Below are 25990 nucleotides of genomic sequence, written 5' to 3'. Positions count from 1 at the left end.
TATTGGAGGAGTGAGGATGGTGTGGCCTGCCAGGTGTCATTGGACCAATTCCTACCAGCCCCAGATAACACAGGCAGTGGTGAGAATGCTGGGAGTTGCAATCCATCAATTTATGGAAGGTTGCATGGGTTCCGTCCTGGTATATAATGTTAGTTTTCATCACCATGGCTTCCTTAGAGCGGGTTATTGCATTCCCTTTGAAAGAAAGATCCAATCTCTAGCCCTCTTCTTATCAGACTTAAGATAGATATGGAAAGTCCCTGGCTCCACCTAGTGGACAAAAACAGACCCATTGTTTTGTGAGGTGGCAAATCTTGCTCCTGTGGGATTACAGGTCCCATCATTCCTACAAAGCTAAACCAATGGTAGCAAAAGATGGTGAGGAAGTGGAGTCCAAGAAGAGCTGGAGGGCCACATTACCCAAGCACCCTGATCTTGTATCTTTAAGGAGGATACATATTCTGGCATAAGCTTTTATGGCCTAAAGTCCAATTCCCTGAGTGGACGAGTTTGCTGGACTATAGCTCCCATCATTCTTAACAAGCAATCAGGCTGGGACATCATTTTAAAAGTATCAGCTTTCCTATGTGGGCAGATAAGAACAAATCAGGCCAGGACTTGGCGAAGCTCCCTTCTTCCCTATTATTTTTGTTTTGGCATCAGCTGCCTGTTCTTCTTCCATTTGTGGAAGGGGAAGGGTTGCGAGGGAATGGTGCCTTTTTAAAATATCCAGGGCAGGGCTGGGGCGCCTGTAGCTTTGCGTGTGTTATGGGACTATTTCCCATCAGATCCAGCCAGTCTGGCCAATGGTGCAGAATTACGGGACTGGTAGTACACTCTGAATTGAAGTAGGGCAAGAGTTCTATGGCATACGAAGAGTTAAGAGCTCCATAGCAAGAAGGCTGGCTTGCAATCCCATTTTCTGAATTGTTTCCCTTCTGTCACCTGGCCAAGAGCTTGGGTTGCATATTTTGTGGTTCTTCAGATAAAATGGGAACACTACACATCACATCCACAACCTGGCCAGCTGCCAGCCCCACCATCCCGGCTGCCTCCTAACTTATAAGGCGGCCATAAAAGGATCCGTGGGATGGAACTGCAGAGGAGGTGAGGGAAAAAAGGGGAAGATTGGCAAGGGGAAGAGAGAGATTTACGAGGGACTGGTCATCAAAGACTAGGTCTCCCATTCCTCAGGTAACTGCTCATAGAAGCTCACCAGTGTGTGATAAGGCACCACTTTCAAAGGAGTCAGCTCCTATAGGGTGGGATATTGGAGGAAGCTCTTATACTGGTGATGCAGTGGGTTAAACCGCTGAGCTGCTGAACTTGCTGACTAAAAGGTTGCCAGGTTCAAATCCGAGGAGCGGAGTGAGCTCCTGCTGTTAGCCCCAGCTTCTGCCAACCTAGCAGTTCGAAAACATGCAAATGTGAGTAGATCTATAGGTACTCCTCTGGCGGGAAACGGCGCTCCATGCAGTCATGCCAGCCACATGACCTTGGAGGTGTCTATGGACAGCGCCGGCTTTGGCTTAGAAATTGAAATGAGTACCAACCCCCAGAGTCGGACACGACTGGATTTAGGGGAAAACCTTTACCTTTACCTTACCTACATCAAAGTTGCCGGTTGACATTATGGCAACCCAATGGATTTCACAGGGATTTCTTAGGCAAGGATTACTCAGAGGTGATTTCTGCCAGTTCCTTTCTCTGGAATACATCCCACAATATCTAGTATTCATTAGCAGTCTACCATCCATTTATTCTTACCTCACTTAGCTTCCAAGATCAAACAGGCCTTGGTGCCTTTAGGGCACATGTGTCAAACTCAAGGCCCACAGTTTAAATTTGGCCTGCCACATCATTTTTTGTGGCCCTCGGGGCTTTCACAACCAGAGCAACATTGGTTCATTTTTCTATTACCGTATTACTACCATTATTCTTCAATTATTTATGGAACACCATGTATTCGGCTTTCCGTGTCAGAACAATTTATTTATGTATTTATTTACAGCATTTATAACCTGCCCTTCTCACCCGAGAAGACTCAGGGTGGCTAACCTAGGCTGGATATACACTGCCGTATATCCCAGGATCTGATTCAAGATTATCTGTTTATCCCAGATTATCTGGCAGTGTAGACTCATATAACAGGTAAAGGTTTTCCCCTGACGTTAAGTCCAGTCATGTCTGACTCTGGGGTGTAGTGCTCATCTCCATTTCTAAGCCGAAGAGCCGGCGCTGTCCGTAGACACCTCCAAGGTCATGTGGCCGGCATGACTGCATGGAGCGCCACATGACTCATATAAAACAGTCCAAAGCAGGTAATCTCAGATCAAATCCTGGGATATAGGGCAGTGTAGATCAATGCATATTTTATTATTATTATTATTATCATTATTATCATTATCATTATTATTATTCACTTACAGTATTTGTATAGCAGCATTAGGTTTTCAATGCCAGGGCAACATAGGGCCCTTCCACACAATTCTATATCCCAGAATATCAAGGCAGAAAATCCCACAATATCTGCTTTGAACTGGGTTATCTCAGTCCACACTGCTGTGATATTCTGAGATATAGGGCTGTGTGGAAGGGCCCTTTGTTAAATTTAGACTTCGTGTTTGTAATTTGAATGAAATATCCTATGCAAACTGATTGATTCTTAATAACATCACCAGAAACAGCCCTTTGCAACGTCTGTGACATTACAAAGGATCCTCCCTAAGTCTCTGATTCTGACCCTGAAATCTCAGGCCTCGGCATAGTCCTAACCTAGCCTCTCTACCCCATAGCTGCACCAAGTGGGGAAGGGTGCTGATGGTGGGTCATTAATGGGGTTTGGGGAGGGTTTCAGACATGCCTGATTTTCCCACTGTAGAGATAAGCTTCTACTTGATACCGCTGAAAAACTACAGCTCTCCGTCATCATATACATGGAGTTATCTGAGGAAGCAGCAAATTTGACCTGAACTGAAGAGTTACTCCAAAGAGTAAACTGAATTAATGAATGAACATGGGCAACATTAGTCCTTGGACCAGAGCAAAACTTTAAAATCAAGTAGCAACATGAAAGTGCACTATTTGGAATCAATAACTAAAATTTACAACTCAAATTTTCCCCAGCCCTGGAACTCAAGGCAGCTTACAGAAGTGAAAGGGATACAGTTATGAATTCGCATCATACAAAAGCTAAAATAGAATTACATCATCAATACAATGAAAGGCAATAAAGACTATGGTTGTTGCTGAGAGACTTGCAGCAACCCTATGGTGACTTATCAAAACAGTTGTGGGTCTGCTAGTTTTTGACTTGCCTAGGATCATCCAGTGGGTTTTCGAGGCTTTCAAGCCTGATCACAAGGGGCGGTTCAACCGTAAGGCAATTTAGGCAGTTGCTTAAGGCGCCATCGTCTGGGGGGCGCAGTTAAGGCGCCAAGTGCCCTAAAGCCAACTTTTTGTTCGCACCTCTCGCCTCCTTTTGTTTGTGCCTCTCCCTCCGCGGCACTGGAGCTGGCCGAGAACACCCCCAATGCCTGCTATGCGCCTTTCTCGCTCTCAGCGCCCAGCCCCCTGGCCCCGCACAGCCTGCCAGGCGGAGGAGGAGGCGAAGAGGCAGCGGCAGCGGCGGCGCTGGGCTTCTTCACACTTCCCCCCCTTCCCGGCTTCGAAGGGGCGCTGGGAGACTCCCAGCGTCCCTCTGAAGCCAGGAAAGGGGGGGGGAGCGAAGGAGCAAAATGGATTATATGCAGGAGGTATACAGACAACTGTCAGTCAAAGAGCATTATTCTCTTGTAGATAAAGGCCCAACCAAACATATTCAATTCATCATAAGAACCATAATTCTGGAAGGACTTAGTTTAGGTTATATCACAGAAAAAGAAAAAGATTTCCTTATGATCTCACATCCACGCATTTTGGTCTTATATGCACTACCTAAAATACACAATGACATCAGGCCACCTTTAGGCCGGCCCATTTTTTCTGGGTCTGGCTCAGTCCTCGAACCACTATCCATATTTGTTGACTCTTTTTACAGCTCTTTGTAAAACAAATTACAGTAGAGTCTCACTTATCCAAGTCTCGCTTATCCAAGCCTCTGGATAATCCAAGCCATTTTTATAGTCAATGTTTTCACTATATCATGATATTTTGGTGCTAAATTCGTAAATACAGTAATTACAACATAACATTACTGTGTATTGAACTACTTTTTCTGTCAAATTTGTTGTAAAACATGATGATTTGGTGCTTAATTTGTAAAATCATAACCTAATTTGATGTTTAATAGGCTTTTCCTTAATCCCTCCTTATTATCCAAGATATTCGCTTATCCAAGCTTCTGCCGGCCCGTTTAGCTTGGATAAGTGAGACTCTGTACGTCATATATCAAGGACACCAAACATTTTATTAACATCATAGGGAAACTTTCCATTTCTACAGATGCTGTCCTTATGACAATGGATGTTGCTTCATTGTATACTAGTATTCCATTATTAGAAGCATGAGAAATTTGTGAAAAAACACTAAATTCAAGACCGAACTTACATCCCCCTACTCACTTTTTATTAGACCTTATTGATATGATTCTCGAGATTCTTGAGAAGGGCATCCAGGTTCAAAGAGAATGCAAGTACAGCTTTTTGAAAAGAGTGGTGCAGAACACAGATTTTCACCTTGCAGGGCAAGTGGCACTTGTTGAAATACTTTTGCATGTGGCCAACCTACCGTGAGGTTATGAACAGAGCTTTGGCGCTGCTGAGCATTTAACAATGTTGCAAGTGACACTTCCTCAAAAATGGAGAGGGGGGAGCCAGGCGAAGAAGGTATAACTTGGAGTCAGATTATCGGGTCAGGAGGGGGGGGTGATAACATCTCTATGCGCCATATCCCCTTGTTTGATAAGGTGGTGAGAAATGATGTGGAAAAAGAGAGGGGAGGAACCAAATGCCTTGAGTAAGCATATGGGATAGGACTCGCAGAGCTGGACTGCTCTTTTCTTTCCATGCCTTACCTTGCTTCTCTTTGCTCTGCTTCCTTGAACCTCCAAGGTTTGTAGGCATTCCCGCTTTTCTCACTCAAGGAGTCTTCACCTCTTGAATTCATATCTGTTAAATATTTACATTTTTTAAATAAAAGCAAAAGGACAACAAAATGGAAAAACAAAACACCTGAGCTAGCAAACAAGTCAAACACATAACTTCCCCACATAACTTGCCCGGTTCTGTTCAACATCTTGACTAATGACTTAGATGAAGGGTTAGAAGGCATAATCATCAAGTTTGCAGACAACACCAAATTGGGTAAAGATTTTCCTCTGACATTAAGTCTAGTTTTGTCCGACTCTGAAGGTTGGTGCTCATCTCCCTTTCTAAGCCAAAGAGCCAGCCTTGTCCATAAGCACTTCCAAGGTCATGTGGCCGGCATGACTGCATGGAGCGCCATTACCTTTCCACCAGAGTGGTACCTATCAATCTACTCACATTTGCATGTTTTCGAACTGCTAGGTTGGCAGAAGCTGGGGCTAATAGCGGGAGCTCACCCTGCTCCTCGGATTCAAACCTGGTAACCTTTTGGTCAGCAAGTTCAGCAGCTCAGCGGTTTAACCTACTGCGCCGCCAGGAGCTCCTATCAAATTGGGAGAGATAGCTAATACTTCAGAAGACAGGAGCAGAATTCAAAACAATCTCAACCGATTAGAAAGATGGGCTGAAACTGACAAAATGAAGTTTAACAGGGACATGCAAGATACTCCACTTAGGCAGAAAAAATGAAATGCAAAGATACAGGATGGGGGATGCCTGGCTCGACACCAGTACGTGTGAAAAAGATCTTGGCGTCCTCGTGGACAACAATTTAAATATGAGCCAACAATGTGATATGGCAGCTAAAAAAGCCAATGGGATTTTGGCCTACATAAATAGGAATATACTGTCTAGATCCAGAGAAGACATGCTACATCTCTATACCGCCTTGATCAGACCACACTTGGAATCACACTCTGTCCAGTTGAAGGGAGATTTTGACAAGCTGGAATGTGTCCAGAGGAGGGCGACTAAAATGATCAAGTGTCTGGAGAACAAGCCCTACGAGGAGCGGCTGAAAGAGCTGGGCATGTTTAGCCTGCAGAAGAGAAGGCTGAGAGGAGACATGATAGCCATGTATAAATATATGTGGGGAAGTCATAGGGAGGAGGGAGCAAGCTTGTTTTCTGCTGCCCTGCAGGCTAGGACGTGGAACAATGGCTTCAAACTACAGGAAAGGAGATTCCACCTGAACACCAGGAAGAACTTCCTGACTGTGAGAGCTGTTCAGCAGTGGAACTCTCTGCCCTGGAGTGTGGTGGTGGCTCCATCTTTGGAGGCTTTTAAGCAGAGGCTGGATCGCCATCTGTCGGGGGGGGGGGGGTGTTGAATGCGTTTTCCTGCTTCTTGGCAGCGGGTTGGACTAGATGGCCCATGAGGTCTCTTCCAACTCTATGATTTATGAACTTCTGCGTCAACATATTACACAAACCTGTCCAGGGAAAGGAGTTTTGATTGATGGGCCTAGGAAATGTTAGATGTTAGAGTCAGAATTAGGATGACTTTGGCACTGCAGTTGACCCTGATCCTAGTGTTCACACAGTCGCAATCTATGTGCATAGAAGAAGGAAAGCAGTCACCTGCTTTCTGCTCCTGTTGCTCCCCCCTCCTTTTCGTGAAATGCCTCCTTTCCTCTTTGAGGAAAAATCTACCCACTGCAAAGCCAGTGTGTTTGGCATGGGGTCATATTTCATCAGCTTCCCACCCTCCATGAGAATTGGGAGAAAGCCAGCCCAGTTTGAAACTTCACTCCTCCCTTGGCTCCCTCCATCCTTCCTAGTTATCCAAAACTGCAAGGAGTTTCTCACTGGGAACAACTTCACGCTCCCTTGCTGTTAAGAAGAACTTGGAAAAACCTGGAATAAAGGCACAAAGAAGGATTTATTTCTCCCTTCTTTAAATGATCTGGTCCTTCTCTTTCATCTATGGCCTCTGGAAAGAAACAGTGAGTGGCCAAGCTGAGGTCTTATCCCTGAAGCCACTGTCGATTGAGTGTCCCGGCCATGGATGACAAGGTAAATGTGTTGTCGAAGGATTTCATGGTCTAAATCACTGGGTTGTTGTGAATCTTCTGGGCTGTATGGTTCTAGACGCATTCTTTCCTGACATTTCACCCACATCTATGGCAGGCATCCTCAGAGATTGAGGGGTCTGTTGGAAACTAAGTACAGTAGAGTCTCACTTATCCAAGCCTCGCTTATCCAAATTTCTGGATTATCCAAGCCATTTTTGTAGTCAGTGTTTTCAATATATTGTGATATTTTGGTGATAAATTTGTAAATATAGTAATTACAACATAACATTACTGCGTATTGAACTGCTTTTTCTATCAAAATTGTTGTAAAACATGATGTTTTGGTGCTTAATTTGTAAAATCATAACCTAATTTGATGTTTAATAGGCTTTTCCTTAATCCCTCCTTATTATCCAAGATATTCTCTTATCCAAGCTTCTGCCGGCCCGTTTAGCTTGGATAAGTGAGACTCTACTGTAAGTGAGTTTTATATATCTGTGGAGTATCCACAGTGGGGGAAAGAACTCTTGTTTGCTTGAGGTATGTGTAAATGTTACAATTTGCCACTTTGATTAGCATTTTAATGGCCCTCAATTTCAAGGTCTGGCTGGTAGCTGCCTGGGGGAATCCTTTATTGGGAGGTATTAGCTGGCTCTAATTGATTCCTGTCCGAAATTCCCCTTTGTTTTGAGTCTTGCTCTTTATTTACTGTTCTGATTTTAGAGGGTTTTTTTTAATACTGGTAGCCAGATTTTGTTGATTTTCATGGTTTCCTCAACCTCTGAGGATACCTGCCATAGATGTGGGTGAAACATCAGGAGAGAATGCTTCTAGAACATGGTCATGCAGCCCGGAAGACTCAAAACAACCCAACAAGGTAAATGTTTAAACCTGTTACATCACTAGAGTGATGGGGCTTACAGAAGTAGAGTATTTTGCATGCTTTCCAGCTGTCCCAGATTAATTCTCTGTCATTTCACTTTTTGGCTGCTGTTAAAGTTCTTAGTTTCTTTAACTTACTCCCACTCTTATCTCCAGCACTTCATTTTCCACAAATTGGCTTCAAAGTCAACAGTATTTTGCACTCAGTGCAGTGTGAGAACAGGAGAGAGGAGTGGGAAAGTTGTCTTTTCCAGTATGCTCAAGCAAAAGCAAATATCCAGTGCTTCTTACTTGTATGTTCTTCTTCAATTAATAACTTGAGCCATCTTGACTACACTCTGATTTGCCTTGGCCATCCACGTTCCAATTTTAATCTGTCAAATTAGCCTGTCTTTTCCATTCATACTGCTTTCTAACTAACCACATTCAGCTAAAGCCAGTGGCAACCCTCCCTGCAAAATCTTCTTCCTTTTTTCCTACCACACAGAAGCATTAAGGTCTCTTGCAGACAATGGGTTGTTTTTTTAATCATCATTGCAAATAGCATAGTGCAGCGTTTCTCAACCTGGGGGTTGGGACCCCTGGGGGGGGGGTCTCAAGGGGATATCAGAGGGTCACCAAAGACCACAATATTTCTCTTTGATTATAGGTGAACTACAACTCCCAAATGTCAAGGTCAATTTTCCCCAAACTCCACCAGTGCATATTGAGTATTCATGCCAAGTTTGGTCCAGATCCATCATTGTTTGAGTCCACAGTGCTCTCTGGATGTAGGTGAACTACAACTCCAAAATTCAAGATCAATGCCCACCAAACCCTTCTAATATTTCCTGTTGTTTATGGGAGTTCGGTGTGCCAAGTTTGGCGCAATTCCATCGTTGGTGGAGTTCAGAATGCTCTTTGATTGCAGGTGAACTATAAATCCCATCAACTACAACTCCCAAATGACAAAGTCAATCCCCCCAACCCCACTAGTATTCAAATTTGGGCATATTGGGTATTTGTGCCAAATTTGGTCCAGTAAATGAAAATACTTCCTGCATATCAGATATTTACATTATGATTCATAACAGCAGCAAAATTACAATTATGAAGTAGCAACAAAAATAATTTTTTGGTTGGGAGTCACCACAACAAGAGGAACTGTATTATGGGGCCGTGGTATTAGGAAGGTTGAGAACCACTGGCATAGTGGGTAAAGAATAGATCTCGCACACAATATGTGATCCACCTGATGTTATGAGTTACAAGTCACATTGAAAATGGTTGCAGTACGGAATCCAGCTGACCTAAGGGAATATAGCATACAGCAATCAATGTGCAAAGTAATTAGAACTTTTTTTGAAGCAATTTATGGTGAAACAAGATATCGTGGGGACCCATTTGGGAAATAATCAGGGTTGTGGTTGTTGTTGTTGTTGCTGTTGCTGTTGTTATATGCAGATTTTCTCTCTTAAATGAGAGGGGGCTCTTAGCTTCTTGTTAATTGCCTGCTGCTTTTTCCACGCAATGGGTCTCAACCCAGTATCCCCAAATGAGCACAGGATTGTTTTTCCTTTTTTAAAAAGCAGCATCCAGGGTGGATCACAGATAGTGATATGCTATGGAAACATACCATCTCATATTTCACAGATGAAAACCAAGACATATAAGGTCAGGCAGAATCATACTGTAATCATGATGGCAAAAGAAGGTGGAACACACAGCTAAAAGGGGCTTCAGTCTTTCTCACAAAGGCCCCTTCCACACAGATCCCAGGATCTGATCCCAGATTATCTTCTTATCCCAGATTATCTGGCTGTGTAGACTCATAGAATACAGTTTAAAGCAGGTAATCTGGGATAAGATCCTGGGATATAGGGCAGTGTAGAAGGGGCCAAATATTTGCTGTTGCTATTCATACATATAGCCTGCTCGTAAAGGTCTATTCCTAGGCACTTCACTCCATGCACCTGATGAAATAGACTTAAGTCTCAGAAAGCTTACATTATGAAGTTCTTTCTTCCAACAAGCACCAAATTTACTGCAAGCCCCCTTTGCATACAGGTATTCCAGAGTAGCGGAGTGGCGAAGTGTGTTAAAGCACTGAGCTGCTGAACTTGCAGACCGAAAGGTCCCAGGTTCAAATCCTGGGAGCGGAGTGAGCGCCCGCTGTTAGCTCCAGTTTCTACCAACGTAGCAGTTCGAAAACTTGCCAATGTGAGTAGATCAATAGGTACTGCTCCGGCAGGAAGGTAACGGCGCTCCATGCAGTCATGCTGGCCACATGACCTTGGAGGTGTCTACGGACAACGCCGGCTCTTCGGCTTAGAAATGGAGATGAGCACCAAACCCCCGAGTCGGTCACGACTGGACTTAACGTCAGGGGAAAACCTTTACCTTTACCTATGAAAGTTTACATTATGAAGTTCTTTCTTCCAACTAGAACCAAATTCACTGAAAGCTCCCTTTGCATACAGGTATTCCAGAGTAACATGATTATGTCTTTAAAATATTATACTTTTTCACATTTGGCTGCTCTCATTCTGTTGCTCTTTCTCTCATACATACTTCTTTTGCAGACACAAGGGTTGAACTTGTCTGTGACGCTGGCTGGCCCCACTGCATCCAATGCTTCTCTCCTCCTTTCTGATGACCGGGATGTAGCCCTGGCCCAAGCGGAGATTGCCATCTTGGCCTCCATCTTCCTGCTAGCCACGCTGAGCAATGGACTGGTGCTGGGAGCCTTGTTCCTCCGGGGCCACAGGGCTGCTCCCACCCCAATGCACCGCTTCATCCTCCACCTCTGCCTGGCCGACCTGACTGTGGCCCTCTTCCAGGTTCTCCCGCAGCTCATCTGGGACATTACAGACCGCTTCCAGGGCCCTGACATCCTGTGCCGTGCCATCACGTATCTGCAAGTGGTTGGCATGTTCGCCTCATCCTATGTCATTGTGGCCATGACGTATGACCGACACCGAGCCATTTGCCAGCCCATGCTGGTTTTCCGGAGGGGCCCGGGCACTTGGTACCGGCCGGTGATGGTGGCCTGGACTGCTTCCTTTCTCTTCAGCCTTCCTCAGCTCTTCATTTTCTCCAAAGTGGAACTGCCCAGCGGGGCTCACGAGTGCTGGGCCACCTTTGCTGAGCCCTGGGGTGCCCGAGCCTATGTTACGTGGGTAACCCTGATGGTCTTCATCCTGCCCACTGTCTTCATTGCCACTTGCCAGGGCATGATCTTCCACGAGGTCCACCGCAGCCTTCATCTGGGGCCGGAAGGAGCGCTGAAGGGCAGGGGAAGTCTGCGTGGGTCTTCCCCCATATCGTGTGCTTTGACCAAGACTCTGAAGATGACATTAGTCATTGTGCTGACCTATGTCTTCTGCTGGGCCCCTTTCTTCCTCGTCCAGCTATGGTCGGTGTGGGATCCAGAAGCACCCATTGATGGTGAGCAGGGGCTGATTTCAGACTTACAAAGGCATCACTAAGCCAGCACAGTGAGACAGGTGGCCCTCCTGATCATTCGTTGAACTGCAACTCCCAACATTCCTTGTCATACTTCCCTTGGGCTGATGGGAGTTGTAATTTGAACTCCATCTGCTACACCAGGGGTCCCCAAACTAAGGCCCAGGGGCCGGATGCGGCCCATCGAAGCCATTTATCTGGCCCCCACGGCACAAGGGCAGAAGGGGGTTGGGCTAAATGACCCAAGGGGTCTCTTCCAACCCTTATTATTATTATTATTATTATTATTATTATTATTATTATTATTATTAACATTGAGGCTGGGTGGCCATCTGTCAGGGGTGCTTTGCTTGTGCTTTTGGTGCACAAAGGCAGAAGGGGATTAGACTAAATGGCCCAAGGGGTCTCTTCCAACCCTCTTTTTGATTGTTGTTGTTGTTGTTGTTGTTGTTGTTACTATAGTCCAGCCCTCCAACGGTTCGAAGGATTGTGAACTGGCCCTTTGTTTAAAAAGTTTGGGGACCCCTATGCTACACCATATCTGACCTAAACTGGGCTGAGTTTAAGAGCGTCTCATAGCAATTTCACAATAATAGAAAATTATATAAAAATGGAAATGTGTCCTTTTTCATATTTTGCTTCCTCTCATGACGCTCCTAATACTTACTTAGAATACAGGGAAATCTGGCACAACAGGGAGTTATTCAACATTGGCATTCACTTTCTTCTCATCCAGTCAGATTTCATACAAACAGAAGGCTGATGCATAATATGTTTCTGATGCCAGCCTTTCCTAATCTTCTGTCCTTCAGGCATTTTGGATTACCACTCCTAGCTTCCATTACCACTGGTTTTACTGAGCGGGAGCCTAATGTGAAAGGTTGCCTTGTGCAACTTACAATGACCTCTTGGGGCTTTTATTAGAGGGCATAAGATGTTTGTTAGCCCTAGCTAATGTAACCAACGGTGAGGAATGAAGGATAACGACTTAAAATAGTGTATAACTACTAAAATAATGTATAAATATTAAAATAAGTATAGTGTCCCTAAGGTAAAAGTAAAGGTTTCCCCTGACTTTAAGTCCAGTCGTGACCGACTCTGGGGGTTGGTGCTCATCTCCATTTCTAAGCCGAAGAGCCAGCGTTGTCCATAGACATCTCCAGGTCATGTGGCCGGCATGACTGCATGGAGCGCCGTTACCTTCCCGCCGGAGCAGAACCTATTGATCTACTCACATTTACATATTTTCGAACTGCTAGGTTGGCAGGAGCTGGGGCTAACAGCGGGCGCTCATTCCGCTCCCGGGATTTGAACCTGGCACCTTTTGGTCTGCAAGTTCAGCAGCCCAGCACTTTAAAACACTGTGCCACCAGGGGCCCCTTAGTGTCCCTACTTTGCGGATTTTCACTTATTTCGGGTGGTCCTCACGATAAGTGAGGGAACACTGTAGTCAATTTTCTGGAAAAGATGTTTATAAATGGATATGCTCATCAGAGGAGCAGTGGTACCTGCCTTTTCACAAAGTTACCCATCCTCAAAAACCGGACAAGGTAAGAGTTATTTTCAATGCTAGATTCCAGAGATTCCTCTGATGACTTTCATGTTAGTGGAACAGTGAATCTGTTTCACATGTTAGTCTGAATTTTAAAAGGGCTATGCATGGAAAACTCTATGCATAAAACTCTCACTTCAAAATACCTAAAGTACAGTAGAGTCTCACTTATCCAACATTCGCTTATCCAACGTTCTGGATTATCCAATGCATTTTTGTAGTCAATGTTTTCAATATATTGTGATATTTTGGTGCTAAATTCGTAAATACAGTCATTGCTACGTAGCATTACTGCCTATTGAATTACTTTTTCTGTCAAATTTGTTGTATAACATGATGTTTTGGTGCTTAATTTCTAAAATCATAACCTAATTTGATGTTTAATGGGCTTCTCCTTAATCTCTCCTTATTATCCAACATATTCGCTTATCCAACGTTCTGCCGGCCCGTTTATGTTGGATAAGTGAGACTCTACTGTACTTGTACTTTAGGTGTCTCCCTTTAACATTGGGAGTAGAATCCAGAACAATTTCTCTACTGAAATGGGATCCATCAGCCACCATTGATAGAATGCTGAGCATTGCTACAAAAGCATGTTAAACTACTCAAGAGTGCTATCTGTATGTGTGTGTGAGAGAGAGAGAGAGAGAGGTTGCTTTGGCACCCCACGTTGTGTGGTCAGAGATCTCTGCAGTACAAATATAGTAATAAATCTATATTAATAAATCAGCAGTACCAAAAACGTGGCCATGAACATTGTCCCAGCACACTAGGAAAATGTCAGAAGCTTTGACAATGTAATATTAAAACATAAGAGCATCAATTCTGTCTGACAAAGCAAAATAATGATTATATCTTCAAAATCATAGTTTTTTTGTGTTGTTTTTTTCGTGTCAGGAGCAACCGGAGTTGCTTCTGGAGTGAGAGAATTGGCCGTCTGCAAGGACGTTGCCCAGGGGACGCCCAGATGTTTTGATGTTTTTACCATCCTTGTGAGAGGCTTCTCTCATGTCCCTGCATGGAGCTGGAGCTAATAGAGGGAGCTCATCCACACTCTCCCCGGGTGGGATTCGAACCTGGCAGCTTTCAGGTCAGCAACCCAACCTTCAAGTCACTAGGCTTTTATCCCCTAGGCCACCGGAGGCTCCTAGAATCATAGTTGACACAATTCTCTCTATCTTTGTACTGCAAGGATCTTTGACTACACACAACCAGCGTCCACAGTCAGCTCCACTAAACTGGCCATTAGCTGTGCATTCGATGTGGTTTCACTACAATTCCCTCCCTTCCTGTCTTCTGCCCTGTCTGCTACATCCCTTGACAAACTCCATAACTAAATATGCCTGTAAAATCTCTTCTTGATCTTAGAATCATGGAGCGAATTGGGAACATGGTTATGCAAATAATAATAATAATAATAATAATAATAATAATAATAATAATAATAAATAAAAAAAGGTAAAGGTTTCCCCTGACATTAAGCCTAGTCATGTCCGACTCTGGGGTTGATGTTCATCTCCATTTCTAAGCCAAAGAGCCAGTGTTGTCCGTAGACACCTCCAAGGTCATGTGGCTGACATGACTGCATTGATATGCATTTATAGGATTTATATTACTAATTTTTTCCCATAGTATATATGCACAGATATATACAGATGAGTACAGTAGAGTCTTGCTTATCCAACATTCTGGATTATCCAACGCATTTTTGTCGTCAATGTTTTCAATACATCGTGATATTTTGGTGCTAAATTCGTAAATACAGGAATTACTACATAGCATTACTGTGTATTGAACTACCTTTTCTGTAAAATTTGTTGTATAGCATGATGTTTTGGAGCTTAATTTGTAAAATCATAACCTAATTTGATGTTTAATAGGCTTTTCCTTAATCCCTCCTTATTATCCAAGATATTCACTTATCCAAGCTTCTGCCGGCCCGTTTAGCTAGGATAAGTGAGACTCTACTGTACTAATTTTTACCCATAGTATATATGCACACGTGTCAGAGAAAAGCACCAGAATTGTATTATTAGTTCTGTGATTGGTCATGAGAGCAAATTTAATCGAATAGGTTTTGTGCCACCTCAGAGCCACGTTCAACCACTTCCTCAGCTGAGTAGTTTTGATGGGAACTCTGTCCCTTTGTTTCTAGCACATCTCTCTCACCAGTGGTTTCTCTCTGTACCTTGTGTACACCAGCGCAATTCAGATTATTCCGTCCTGGGTTCACATCATTAGTGCCTATTTGTAATATACTGCACTGAAGTTGTATTAATAGCCACACATTTCCCCTCCCCAAATTCAGATCAGCATCACATCTTTCTCTCTGAAGCCATTGACATCGCGGCAACATCTCTCATTATTGACACACACTCTCCCTCTCCCGTTAGATCCATTTTCATTTAAGAATATTGCAAGAGAATGCAAACCAGAAGCTCAGCAGGGGAGGGGGGGTGAGAAGGAAAAACAGAAAAAGAGAGGAGTGAATCCCTTCTTCTTTCTTGGAAAAAGCAATTTCTCCATGCCGTCATGCTGGCCACATGACCTTGGAGGTGTCTATGGATAACGCCGGCTCTTTGGTTTAGAAATGGAGATGAGAACCAACCCCCAGAGTCAGACATGACTGTGGCAACCCCATTGCTATTATTGATATTATTATTATTATTATTATTATTATTATTATTATTATTATTATTATTATAAATTCGAAATCCAGCATATCTATCTTGTTAGCTGTGTCATAATAATAATAATAATAATAATAATAATAATAATAATAATAATAATAATAATAATAATAATAATATCTACCAGGACCTCAAGATCACACTGCAAAGACTCTGGCATAAACCAGTACAGGTGGTCCCGGTGGTAATCGGCACACTGGGTGCTGTGCCAAAAGATCTCACCCAGCATTTGGAAACAAAAAACATTGACAAAATTACAATCTGTCAACTGCAAAAGGCCACCTTACTGGGATCCGCACGCATGATCCAAAAATATTTCACACAGTCCTAAACACTTGGGAAGTGTTCGACTTGTGATTTTGTGATACAAAATCCAGCATATCTATCTTGTTTGCTGTGTCATACTATGTCGTTGTGTCAATAATAATAATAACTTTATTTTTGTATCCTGCCTCTATCTCCCCAAAGGGGCTCGGGCGGCTCACATGGGGACAAGCCCAAGAACACAAGTTAAAACATTATAACTGTATAAAACAACTAGCTATGCCCGGCCACGCGTTGCTGTGGCAAAGTCTGGTGGTATGGGAAATAAAGTATTGAGGAATTGGTGGTAGGTAAGGTAAAGGGTAATTGTTTTCCCCTGACATTAACTCCATTATAAATGGGTTATATAGCTGTGTGGAAGGGCCTTGAGTCTACACTGCCATATAATCCAGTTAAAATAAGATAATCTGTGGAAGAGGCCTAAGTGAGGCCTAACTCTGCCTGTCCCCTGGGCTGAGTGGGTTGCAAGGAGACCAAGTGGGCAGAGCTTAGCCTTCTAACTGGCAGCAATTGGATAAAAACAATTATTCCTCTCCCTCTAATTAAGACTTTATTTTTCTTTTCTTTTTGTTGTATGAACGTAGAGGCATGGATGAGGGGTTGTGCTGCCAAGTTTAGTGTTTCTGGGATGTGTAGTTTTGTTGTTTTGTCCTAGGCCAAAATTTCATTACCCTTTTATATATATAGATAAAACACATCAACAGAATTAAAACCAAGACAATAATAATAACTAAACATTCAGAGGGTAAAATTGCGTAGAACTCTGAATAGGGCTCCTAGGAGGTATAAGGGCGATCAAAAATAGGGGCAGAGGAGCAATTTCAGTAAACACTAAAACCATAAAGGGTAAGGGTAATTATTATTCTTAACAGAACAATAAATGGAACCAACTGTGTTAATGCCAAAATACATATACAACACAGCAAGTAACACTGAACATTTAAAAAATGTTCTTTTAATTGTCTCAAAGCCATCTGAATCCAGATGGACACATATAAAAATCTTTTGCTGGAAACTGTGGACCAAGAACTGTGTTTTAAAAAATTGCATTAAAGCCTAAAATAAGTACTGTCTCTGTTAAAACGGCTATATGTTGTCTGTTCCGACAGCACTAGAATAGAAATAGGTGGATTTTCTTTTGCTGGTGTAGGCAAGCCTCAGACTGCAATGAAAGCAACTTTTATAGGCCTTTCTTGTCCTTTAAAGACTTAACCTTCTTTCTTCTCTTCTTGGTTTTTTAAAAATTATTTCCCCACTCCTTTTTCCATTTTTGCATTTATTTTTGTTCACGTTCTGTCCATCCTGCTGTTCCCTGGACCACACTAGCTCTATGCCTAAAGCTTTTCTCTGGCTATCCCATTGCTCCGTGACCAAAAAATCTCTTTGTGGGCTTAATGCCAGCAAAGAAATTGGAAATAAGCTTATGCAAACTGAGTCAATCTGGAGTCATTGTACTGATTTAAACTGTTTATTTTAACCGTGGATCATAAGCACTTTTTGGCAGTGAATGTGGATTTTTTTAAAAGAAAGAAATCAAAGCATAATAGAACTAACCCACACTGGGCCTTGTATAATGGGTTAGGAGGAAAGCAAGGACTGCGTGGAGTACATTAACCCAAGCAGTAACTATTCACCTAGAGCAGTGGTTCTCAACCTGGGGTCCCCAGATGTTTTTGGCCTTCAACTCCCAGAAATCCTAACAGCTGGTAAAATGAGTGGGATTTCTGGGAATTGTAGGCCAAAAACATCTGGGGACCCCAGGTTGAGAACCACTGACCTAGAGCAACTTTACTGAAAGTAATTGTCCACGGGCTGGGGCTGGTCCAGGAGCCGTCATCTTCCAGTATCTGGAATTTCCAGGAAAGGAAGAAACAATAGTAGACAACAGGCAGAAAAATGATCCTGGTTACAGGCATGCTGGGGGCAGGGGGACAGCTGCCATTGGGGTGCAGTGGGTTAAACTGCTGGGCTGCTGAACTTGCTGACCGAAAGGTCCCAGGTTCGAATCCCGGAGTGAGCGCCCGCGGTTGCTCCAGCTTCTGCCAACCTAGCAGTTCGAAAACATGCAAATGTGAGTAGATAAATAGATACCGCTCCAGCTAACTGCGCTCCATGCAGTCATTCCGGCCACATGACCGGACAATGCCGGCTCTTCGGTTAAGAAATGGAGATGAGCACCAACCCCCAGAGTTGGACACGACTGGACTTAATGTCAGGGGAAAACCTTAACCTTTACCTTCTGTATGTCAGATTATGAGAAATATAATTGGTTCTCCACTTTTGCAGATTTGATTACACTATGTAACAAAATGGGCGGGGGGGGGGGGGGAAGAATCTGTTCCTGGTTTGAAAATGTTATCCCTGTTTAATTGTGCAGTTCTTAATTTGAAAGTAGTAGTTGTCCTCTCAAAACTTTCCTTTTGTGGCTGCCACAAACTATGTTGAATTGGTTGAGACTCGATGAGATATTCATTGAAAAACTAGCAATATGTGCCGCAGAATGTCCTGCGGAAACAAAGTCACAACCTCACAACCTCTGAGGATGCCTGCCATAGATGTGGGCGAAACGTCAGGAGAGAATACTTCTGGAACATGGCCACACAGCCCGAAAGACATACAACAACCTTGGAAACAAAGTTTTTTGCAGTTTTATAAACTTTCACTAAGTTCTTATGATAGAACCAATTAGGAAATGACATTTATAACCCAGGAACAAAAATCGTGTTACGTAGTGTTATTTGCGGATACAATTGCAATGTTCATTTAAGGGATCTCTAGGTCCTCCACCAGATGTTGGCCATAAGGTCATCGTAGAAGACCTAAGAAGGAGTCCTCTTAATTTTTTTTAATGCATTTTTAATTCGTGCTTTTTCTACTTGCACAGGGCCCTGCATTCCTGCGGGTTCACATTCATATTGTGCAATTATAGCAGTGGTTCTCAACCTTCCTAATGCCACAACCCCTTAATACAGTTTCTCATGTTGTGGTGACCCCCAACCATAACATTATTTTCGTTGCTACTTCATAACTGTAATTTTGCTGTTGTTACTAATCGTAATGTAAATATCTGATATGCAGGATGTATTTTGGTTCACGGGACCAAATTTGACACAAATACACTCAAATTTGAATACTGGTGAGGTTGGAGGGGATGATTTTGCATTTGGGAGATGTAGTTGCTGGGATTTTTGGTTCACCTACAATCAAAGAGCATTCTTAACTCCACCAGTGATGGAAATGAACCAAACTTAGTACACAAAACTCCCAACAGAAACTACTGGAGGGTTTTGGTGGGCATTGGCCCTGTAGTTTTGGAGTTATAGTTCTCCTACATCCAGAGAGCACTGTGGACTCAAACAATGATGGATCCGGACCAAACTTAGCACAAATCCTCAATATGCCCTAATGTGAACATTGGTTGGGAAAATAGACCCTGACATTTGGAAGTTGTAAGGTAAAGGTAAAGATTTCCCCTGACGTTAAGTCCAGTCATGTCTGACTCTGGGGGTTGGTGCTCATCTCCATTTCTAAGCCGAAGAGCCGACGTTGTCTGTAGACACCTTCAAGGTCATGTAGCCGGCATGACTGCATGGAGCGCTGTTTCCTTAGGCTCGGGCTGTGGCGCAGGCTGGAGAGCAGCTGCAATGAATCACTGCAATGAATCACTCTGACCAGGAGGTCATGAGTTCGAGGGCCACTCGGAGCCTATGTTTGTCTGTCTTTGTTCTATGTTAAAAGGCATTGAATGTTTGCCTATATGTGTAATGTGATCTGCCCTGAGTCCCCTTCGGGGTGAGAAGGGCAGAATATAAATGCTGTAAATAAATAAATAAATAATACCTTCCCGCCAGAGCGGTACCTATTGATCTACTCACATTGGCATGTTTTCGAACTGCTAGGTTGGCAGGAGCTGGAGCTAACAGCGGCCGCTCACGCCGCTCCCAGGGTTTGAACCTGGGACCTTTCAGTCTCCAGCTCAGTGCTTTAGCGCACTTCGCCACTGGGGCTCCATTGGAAGTTGTAGCTGCTGGGATTTATAGTTCACCTATAATCAAAGATCCCCTTAAACCCCACCAACGATAGAATTGAGCCAAACAGGCAGAGAGATCTTCAGCGTTCTCTGTCAAAGGGTCTCTGAAGACCATGGCAAATGTGTTTTCTGATGGTCTTTGGCGACCCCTCTGACACCCCCTCACAACCCCCCCCCCAGGGGTCCCGACCCCCGGGTTGAGAAATGCTGACTTATAACATCCTTGTTCCACTGATGGCTATAGGTCTGTCCTTTGGAATCCTGAGGCCCCTTTAAGATTCTCACACAGAGAGGTCTTGTACTCTGACCAAACTATACAGCCCAAGATCCCATAGGATGGAACCATGGCAGCTAAAGTGGGATATTGAACATCTTAATTGAGTAGTGTGAATGGGCTCCTAGAATCCAAATATGTGCACTTGCCACAGGAGAGCCTGCTTGTCTTAGTCTGGATCACCCTTTCTTCCTTTTCTCTCCTCCAGGTCCAGCGTTCACCCTCCTGATGCTCGTCGCCAGCCTCAACAGCTGCACCAACCCTTGGGTCTATGCCGCATTCAGCAGCAGCATCTCAAATGAACTCTGCCGAATCTTCTGCCCCAGGCTCGCCCGCCAGCGCATGGGATCCTTGCGTGAAGACTCTGTCCTCACGGCTTCCTTCTCTCTGGGACGGGACACCCTCTCCTGAAACCACAGCAGGCGGGATTTGGAAGGAAAGTGGAGACACAAGAAAGCCCTATAGACTTTCCTTTTGAGCAAAAGGTGCACCGCAATGGGAGAACTCACCAGGAAACTGTTTGAAGGTGTTGTGCCACTTAGGACAACTTTGTTGCTGTGTGCCTTCTGATTTATGGTGGCCCTAAGGCAAGGCTATCAGAGTCTGAGAAAGCATGATCTGCCCAGGTTCATCCAGTGTGTTTTCATAGCTGATCTGGGATTTGAACCCTGATCTCCAGTTGTAGTACAACACACAAACTACCACACTATGGCAGGAGGTTGGACTAGATGGCCCATAACATGATTCTATGTTAGGTGACTCAAAATTAAAGAACTTTTAGTGAATTGCTGAAACCTTGCCTTTGAGTTAGGGTATGATCTGGGCTTAGGAACTAGTTACACTTTCCAACACTTTTACCATTACCCCAATCTTGCTGATTCACTCATTGCTAACAAATTACTGTATATACTCGAGTATAAGCCTAGTTTTTCAGCCCTTTTTTAGAGCTGAAAAAGCTCCCCTTGGCTTATACTCAAGTGAGGGTCCTGGCCGGCTTCTATTGAGGTCAGCTTATACTTGAGTATATAGGTATTCAGAGTTGGACAGTCTTATCTTATTAAAGTCTTATTATTATTATCTTAAATTACAGTTTTATATAAATATTCAAAAACATTTAATTACTGATGCCTCAAATAATGCAATTTTATTAATATCTATTTTATTTTTGAAATTGACCTCTAGCTGCTGCATTTCCCACCCTCGTCTTATACTCGAATCAATAAGTTTTCCCAGTTTTTGTGGTAAAATTAGGTTCCTCAGCTTATATTCGGGTCGGCTTATACTCGAGTATATACGGTACTTTTCAAACTGTGGAGACCATGCATTTTGTAGGGTTTTCTTACTGCCGGAAAAAAACAAGGAATTGCTCTTTGGTTTCACCGTGGTCAATTCAGATTTCTTTTAATATAAAAAAATGGAAATTCTGAAAAAAAATCTATACGGCATTACAGACAGTAGTCCACAAGTTAGCATAGAGAAGGGTTGATACCCCTGTGGTGGTTGTTTTGCTATCTGTGCCCCTGTTCAGAAGATTTCACCTCACTTTCTGTCCCAGTGAGAATTGGATTTGGACAAATGTTTGCTGAGGAAACAAAGATTAGGGATCAATGTATAGTCAAAGGATTTCGTGGCTGGATTCACTGGGTTGCTGTGTGTTTCGGGCTGTATGGCCATGTTTCAGAAGCTTTCTCTCCTGGCCTGAGAGACCCACAGCAACCCACTAGGGATAAAGCTTCAGGGGGACCCACTTTCCCCATGTTAACTATTTCAGGCATGGATTTCCCTTCTGAGGGGTGGATTTCTCTCACTTCCTGTTGTCTCGCCCCTGTTCTTAACCACGTCATTTGTAAGTCAGATGTTTATAACTCAGGGACTACCTGTAACACATGATCCTTCCAACTGCATCACAAGGCAGTTTGCCCTTTTGGTCCTTTTGTTCAGACTCAGTCAGCACAGATGTGGGTGAAACGTCAGGAGAGAAAGCTTCTGGAACATGGCCATACAGCTCAAAAGACTCCATCAACCCAGTGATTCTGACCATGAAAGTCTTCGACAAATATGATACTCTGCTTGAAAGCTGGCCCAGACCATAGCTTGCATATAAATTCAACATAGAGGGAGTATCTTTGTTTTGAGAGTGGCATTGAAAGAAGAAAAGGGAGCACATATGGATTGGTGGAGATTCCCTTTTCTCTTTCCAGCTCCCTCCCTGTTAATTTCATGAGATCTTCACCTATCCATCTGCCTTTTCTTGCCATCCAGGAGCTCACCATGAGAGGTTGGCAGAATTCAGTTTACTTGTCGAAAGATTCTGAAATGAAGCCATAGATTACTCCCTGCACGAAGCCAACTCTTTATATGAAATGTTACGTTTTCTTTATAACTAAATTCACTCCTTATAACCATTCAGATTAAAAACCACTTCCTCAAATCTGATCTTCTAATTTGTTTGTTATCAAAATTGTTCCAGTCGTGTAAAAACACCTCTAAATATTTTGCCCATTATCTTGTCTGGAGACAGAGGTGCCATCTACACTAACAATGTAATGCAAGGCAAAAAAAAGTCTTTTTTATCGTGTCAGAAGCGAATTGAGTCATCGCTTCTGGTGTGAGAGAATTGACCATCTTCAAAGACATTGCCCAGAGATGCCCGGATGTGTTACCATCCTACGGGGGACTTCCCTCATGTGATCACATGAAGCTAGCACTGACAGATGGGAGCTCAGCCCATTTCACAGATTTGAACCGCCAACCTTCTGGTGAGCAGTTCAGCCTTTACAAGGGTTTGATGCTTGTTGTTAATGCACACCAGTGCTCTCTGGTTTGTGTCATCACCATCCAGGCCTCAAACTGGTTCCAAGATTTTCTATGTGCAATATTTGTTCAATATTGTGAGACATGGCCAGTGTAATAGGACCTGACTTTTCTAGCACTGCATTCATTCATATAATGCCTGGAAGGCAATGCGTAATCTCTCCTAGGTAGACACCGCCCTCCTGTGGGCAAAACTAGGACTGCATGCATACAATGCCTGGAAGCCATGCCTAATCTCTCCTTGGTTGGCACCGCTTGCATTCAGCGAATGCCTAAAAGCCAATGGCTAAGCTTTTCTATGTAGACACCGCCCTCCTGTGGTCAAACCTAGTACTGCAGACATCTCATCCCTGAAAGCCAATGGGTAATCTCTCTTTTGTAGACACCGCCCTCCTATGATCAAAACTAGGGCTACATACATATGCCTGGAAGCAGGGCCGGCCCTAGGAAATTTTCAAGTGTAAGCAAGCAGTATTTTTTGCGCGCCCCCCCCCCCGACAAACCAATCACTGAAAAATAAAAGGTAGAAGGTAGAGGTGAATAGAACACACACACGGCACATATGGTCCCTGCATATGTGTTTGTATGTGTGTGTGTATCTTATATATACATACACATACACACAATGTGGAAAATATGTGGCAAGGTAGATAGATAGGTAGGGAGCCACAGCAGAAGAACCTTCCCTGGAGCAAGGCCTAATAATAATAATATTAATAAATCATCCCAACAAAGGATTCCCCCAGGCAGGAAGCAGCCAAGCAACTGAAACATTTATACCTGCCTCCAACAGACAAGAGTTCTTTCTTTCTCCCATCCTGGACTTTCCGCAGATATATAAACCCCACTTAATTAGTTTCCAACCTCTAAGGATGCCTGCCATAGATGCAGGCGAAATGTCAGGAGAGAATGCTTCCGGAACATGGCCACACAGCCCAGAAAGCTCACAGCAACCCACTTGTCTTTACTGTATTACACAAATGTAATATGCACCTCACTTTTGGAATAGTCATTTAGGCAAAAATGGTGTGGCTGAGATTGATGTAATATGGTAATTTTAGCCTTCTGACTCAGATAGAAGCTTCAATAGGGCTACAGTAACTAGGGTTTGGCATTTTGGAGAATATACTCAGCATGATAACTATGGTCATAGAATCATAGAATCATAGAATAGTAGAGTTGGAAGAGACCTCAAGGGCCATCTAGTCCAACCCCCCGCTAAGAAGCAGGAAATCGCATTCAAAGCACCCCCGACAGATGGCCATCCAGCCTCTGCTTAAAAGCCTCCAAAGAAGGAGCCTCCACCACGGCCCGGGGGAGAGAGTTCCACTGCCGAACAGCCCTCACAGTGAGGAAGTTCTTCCTGATGTTCAGGTGGAATCTCCTTTCCTGTAGTTTGAAGCCATTGTTCCGTGTCCTAGTCTGCAGGGCAGCAGAAAATAAGCTTGCTCCCTCCTCCCTGTGACTTCCCCTCACATATTTGTACATGGCTATCATGTCTCCTCTCAGCCTTCTCTTCTGCAGGCTAAACATGCCCAGCTCTTTAAGCCTCTCCTCATAGGGCTTGTTCTCCAGACCCTTAATCATTTTAGTTGCCCTCCTCTGGACGCTTTCCAGCTTGTCAGCATCTCCCTTCATCTGCGGTGCCCAAAACTGGACACAGTATTCCAGGTGTGGTCTGACCAAGGCAGAATAGAGGGGGAGCATGACTTCCCTGGATCTAGACGTTATTCCCCTATTGATGCAGGCCAAAATCCCATTGGCTTTTTTAGCTGCCGCATCACATTGTAGGCTCATGTTTAACTTGTTGTCCACGAGGACTCCAAGATCTTTTTCGCACACACTGCTGTCAAGCCAGGCGTCCCCCATTCTGTATCTTTGATTTCCATTTTTTCTGCCGAAGTGAAGTATCTTGCATTTGTCCCTGTTGAACTTCATTTTGTTAGTTTCGGCCCATCTCTCTAGTCTGTCAAGATCGTTTTGAATTCTGCTCCTGTCTTCTGGAGTGTTAGCTATCCCTCCGAGTTTGGTGTCATCTGCAAACTTGATGATCGTGCCTTCTAACCCTTCGTCTAAGTCGTTAATAAAGATGTTGAACAGAACCGGGCCCAGGACGGAGCCCTGCGGCACTCCACTTGTCACTTCTTTCCATGATGAAGACGACGCATTGGTGAGCACCCTTTGGGTTCGTTCACTTAGCCAATTACAGATCCACCTAACCGTAGTTTTGTCTAGCCCACATTTTACTAGTTTGTTTGCCAGAAGGTCGTGGGGGACTTTGTCGAAGGCCTTACTGAAATCTAGATATGCTACATCCACGGCATTCCCTGTATCGACCCAACTCGTAACTCTATCGAAAAAAGAGATCAGATTAGTCTGGCATGACTTGTTTTTGGTAAATCCGTGTTGACTATTAGCAATGACCGCATTTGTTTCTAAGTGTTTGCAGACCACTTCCTTAATGATCTTTTCCAGAATCTTGCCTGGTATTGATGTGAGGCTGACCGGACGGTAATTGTTTGGGTCGTTCTTTTTTCCCTTCTTGAAGATAGGGACCACATTCGCCCTCCTCCAATCTGCTGGGACTTCTCCTGTTCTCCAAGAACTCTCGAAGATGATTGCCAGTGGTTCTGAAATAACTTCCGCTAGTTCCTTCAATACTCTTGGATGTAGCTGATCTGGCCCTGGGGACTTGAATTCGTTTAGAGTGGCCAGGTGTTCCTGGACAACTTGTTTCCCTATTTGGGGTTGGATTTCCCCCAATCCTTCGTCCATTCCATGTTGCTGAGGTTGAAGATGGCTTTCTTTTTGTGAGAAGACCGAGGCAAAGAAGGCATTAAGCAGTTCTGCCTTTTCCCTATCCCCTGTCACCATCACCCCAT

At 43.8% G+C, this 25990-nt stretch overlaps 1 protein-coding gene across 1 annotated transcript; it reads left to right on the top strand.

Annotated features, from left to right (window-relative positions):
• The first annotated feature begins 6480 nt into the window (after positions 1–6480).
• On the top strand, positions 6481–21553 carry avpr2 (arginine vasopressin receptor 2). The gene is made up of 3 exons (XM_003216867.4): positions 6481–7099; positions 10542–11406; positions 20503–21553. The coding sequence occupies exons 1-3, from the start codon at positions 7088–7090 to the stop codon at positions 20703–20705; spliced, it is 1080 nt and encodes a 359-aa protein (XP_003216915.1). The 5' UTR covers positions 6481–7087; the 3' UTR covers positions 20706–21553.
• The last annotated feature ends 4437 nt before the right edge of the window (positions 21554–25990 follow it).

Source organism: Anolis carolinensis, chromosome 2 (assembly GCF_035594765.1).
Source record: "Anolis carolinensis isolate JA03-04 chromosome 2, rAnoCar3.1.pri, whole genome shotgun sequence".
Taxonomy (NCBI): domain Eukaryota; kingdom Metazoa; phylum Chordata; class Lepidosauria; order Squamata; family Dactyloidae; genus Anolis; species Anolis carolinensis.
Note: the sequence above shows the minus strand (reverse complement) of the source record. Positions and strands in the feature narration are given on the sequence as shown.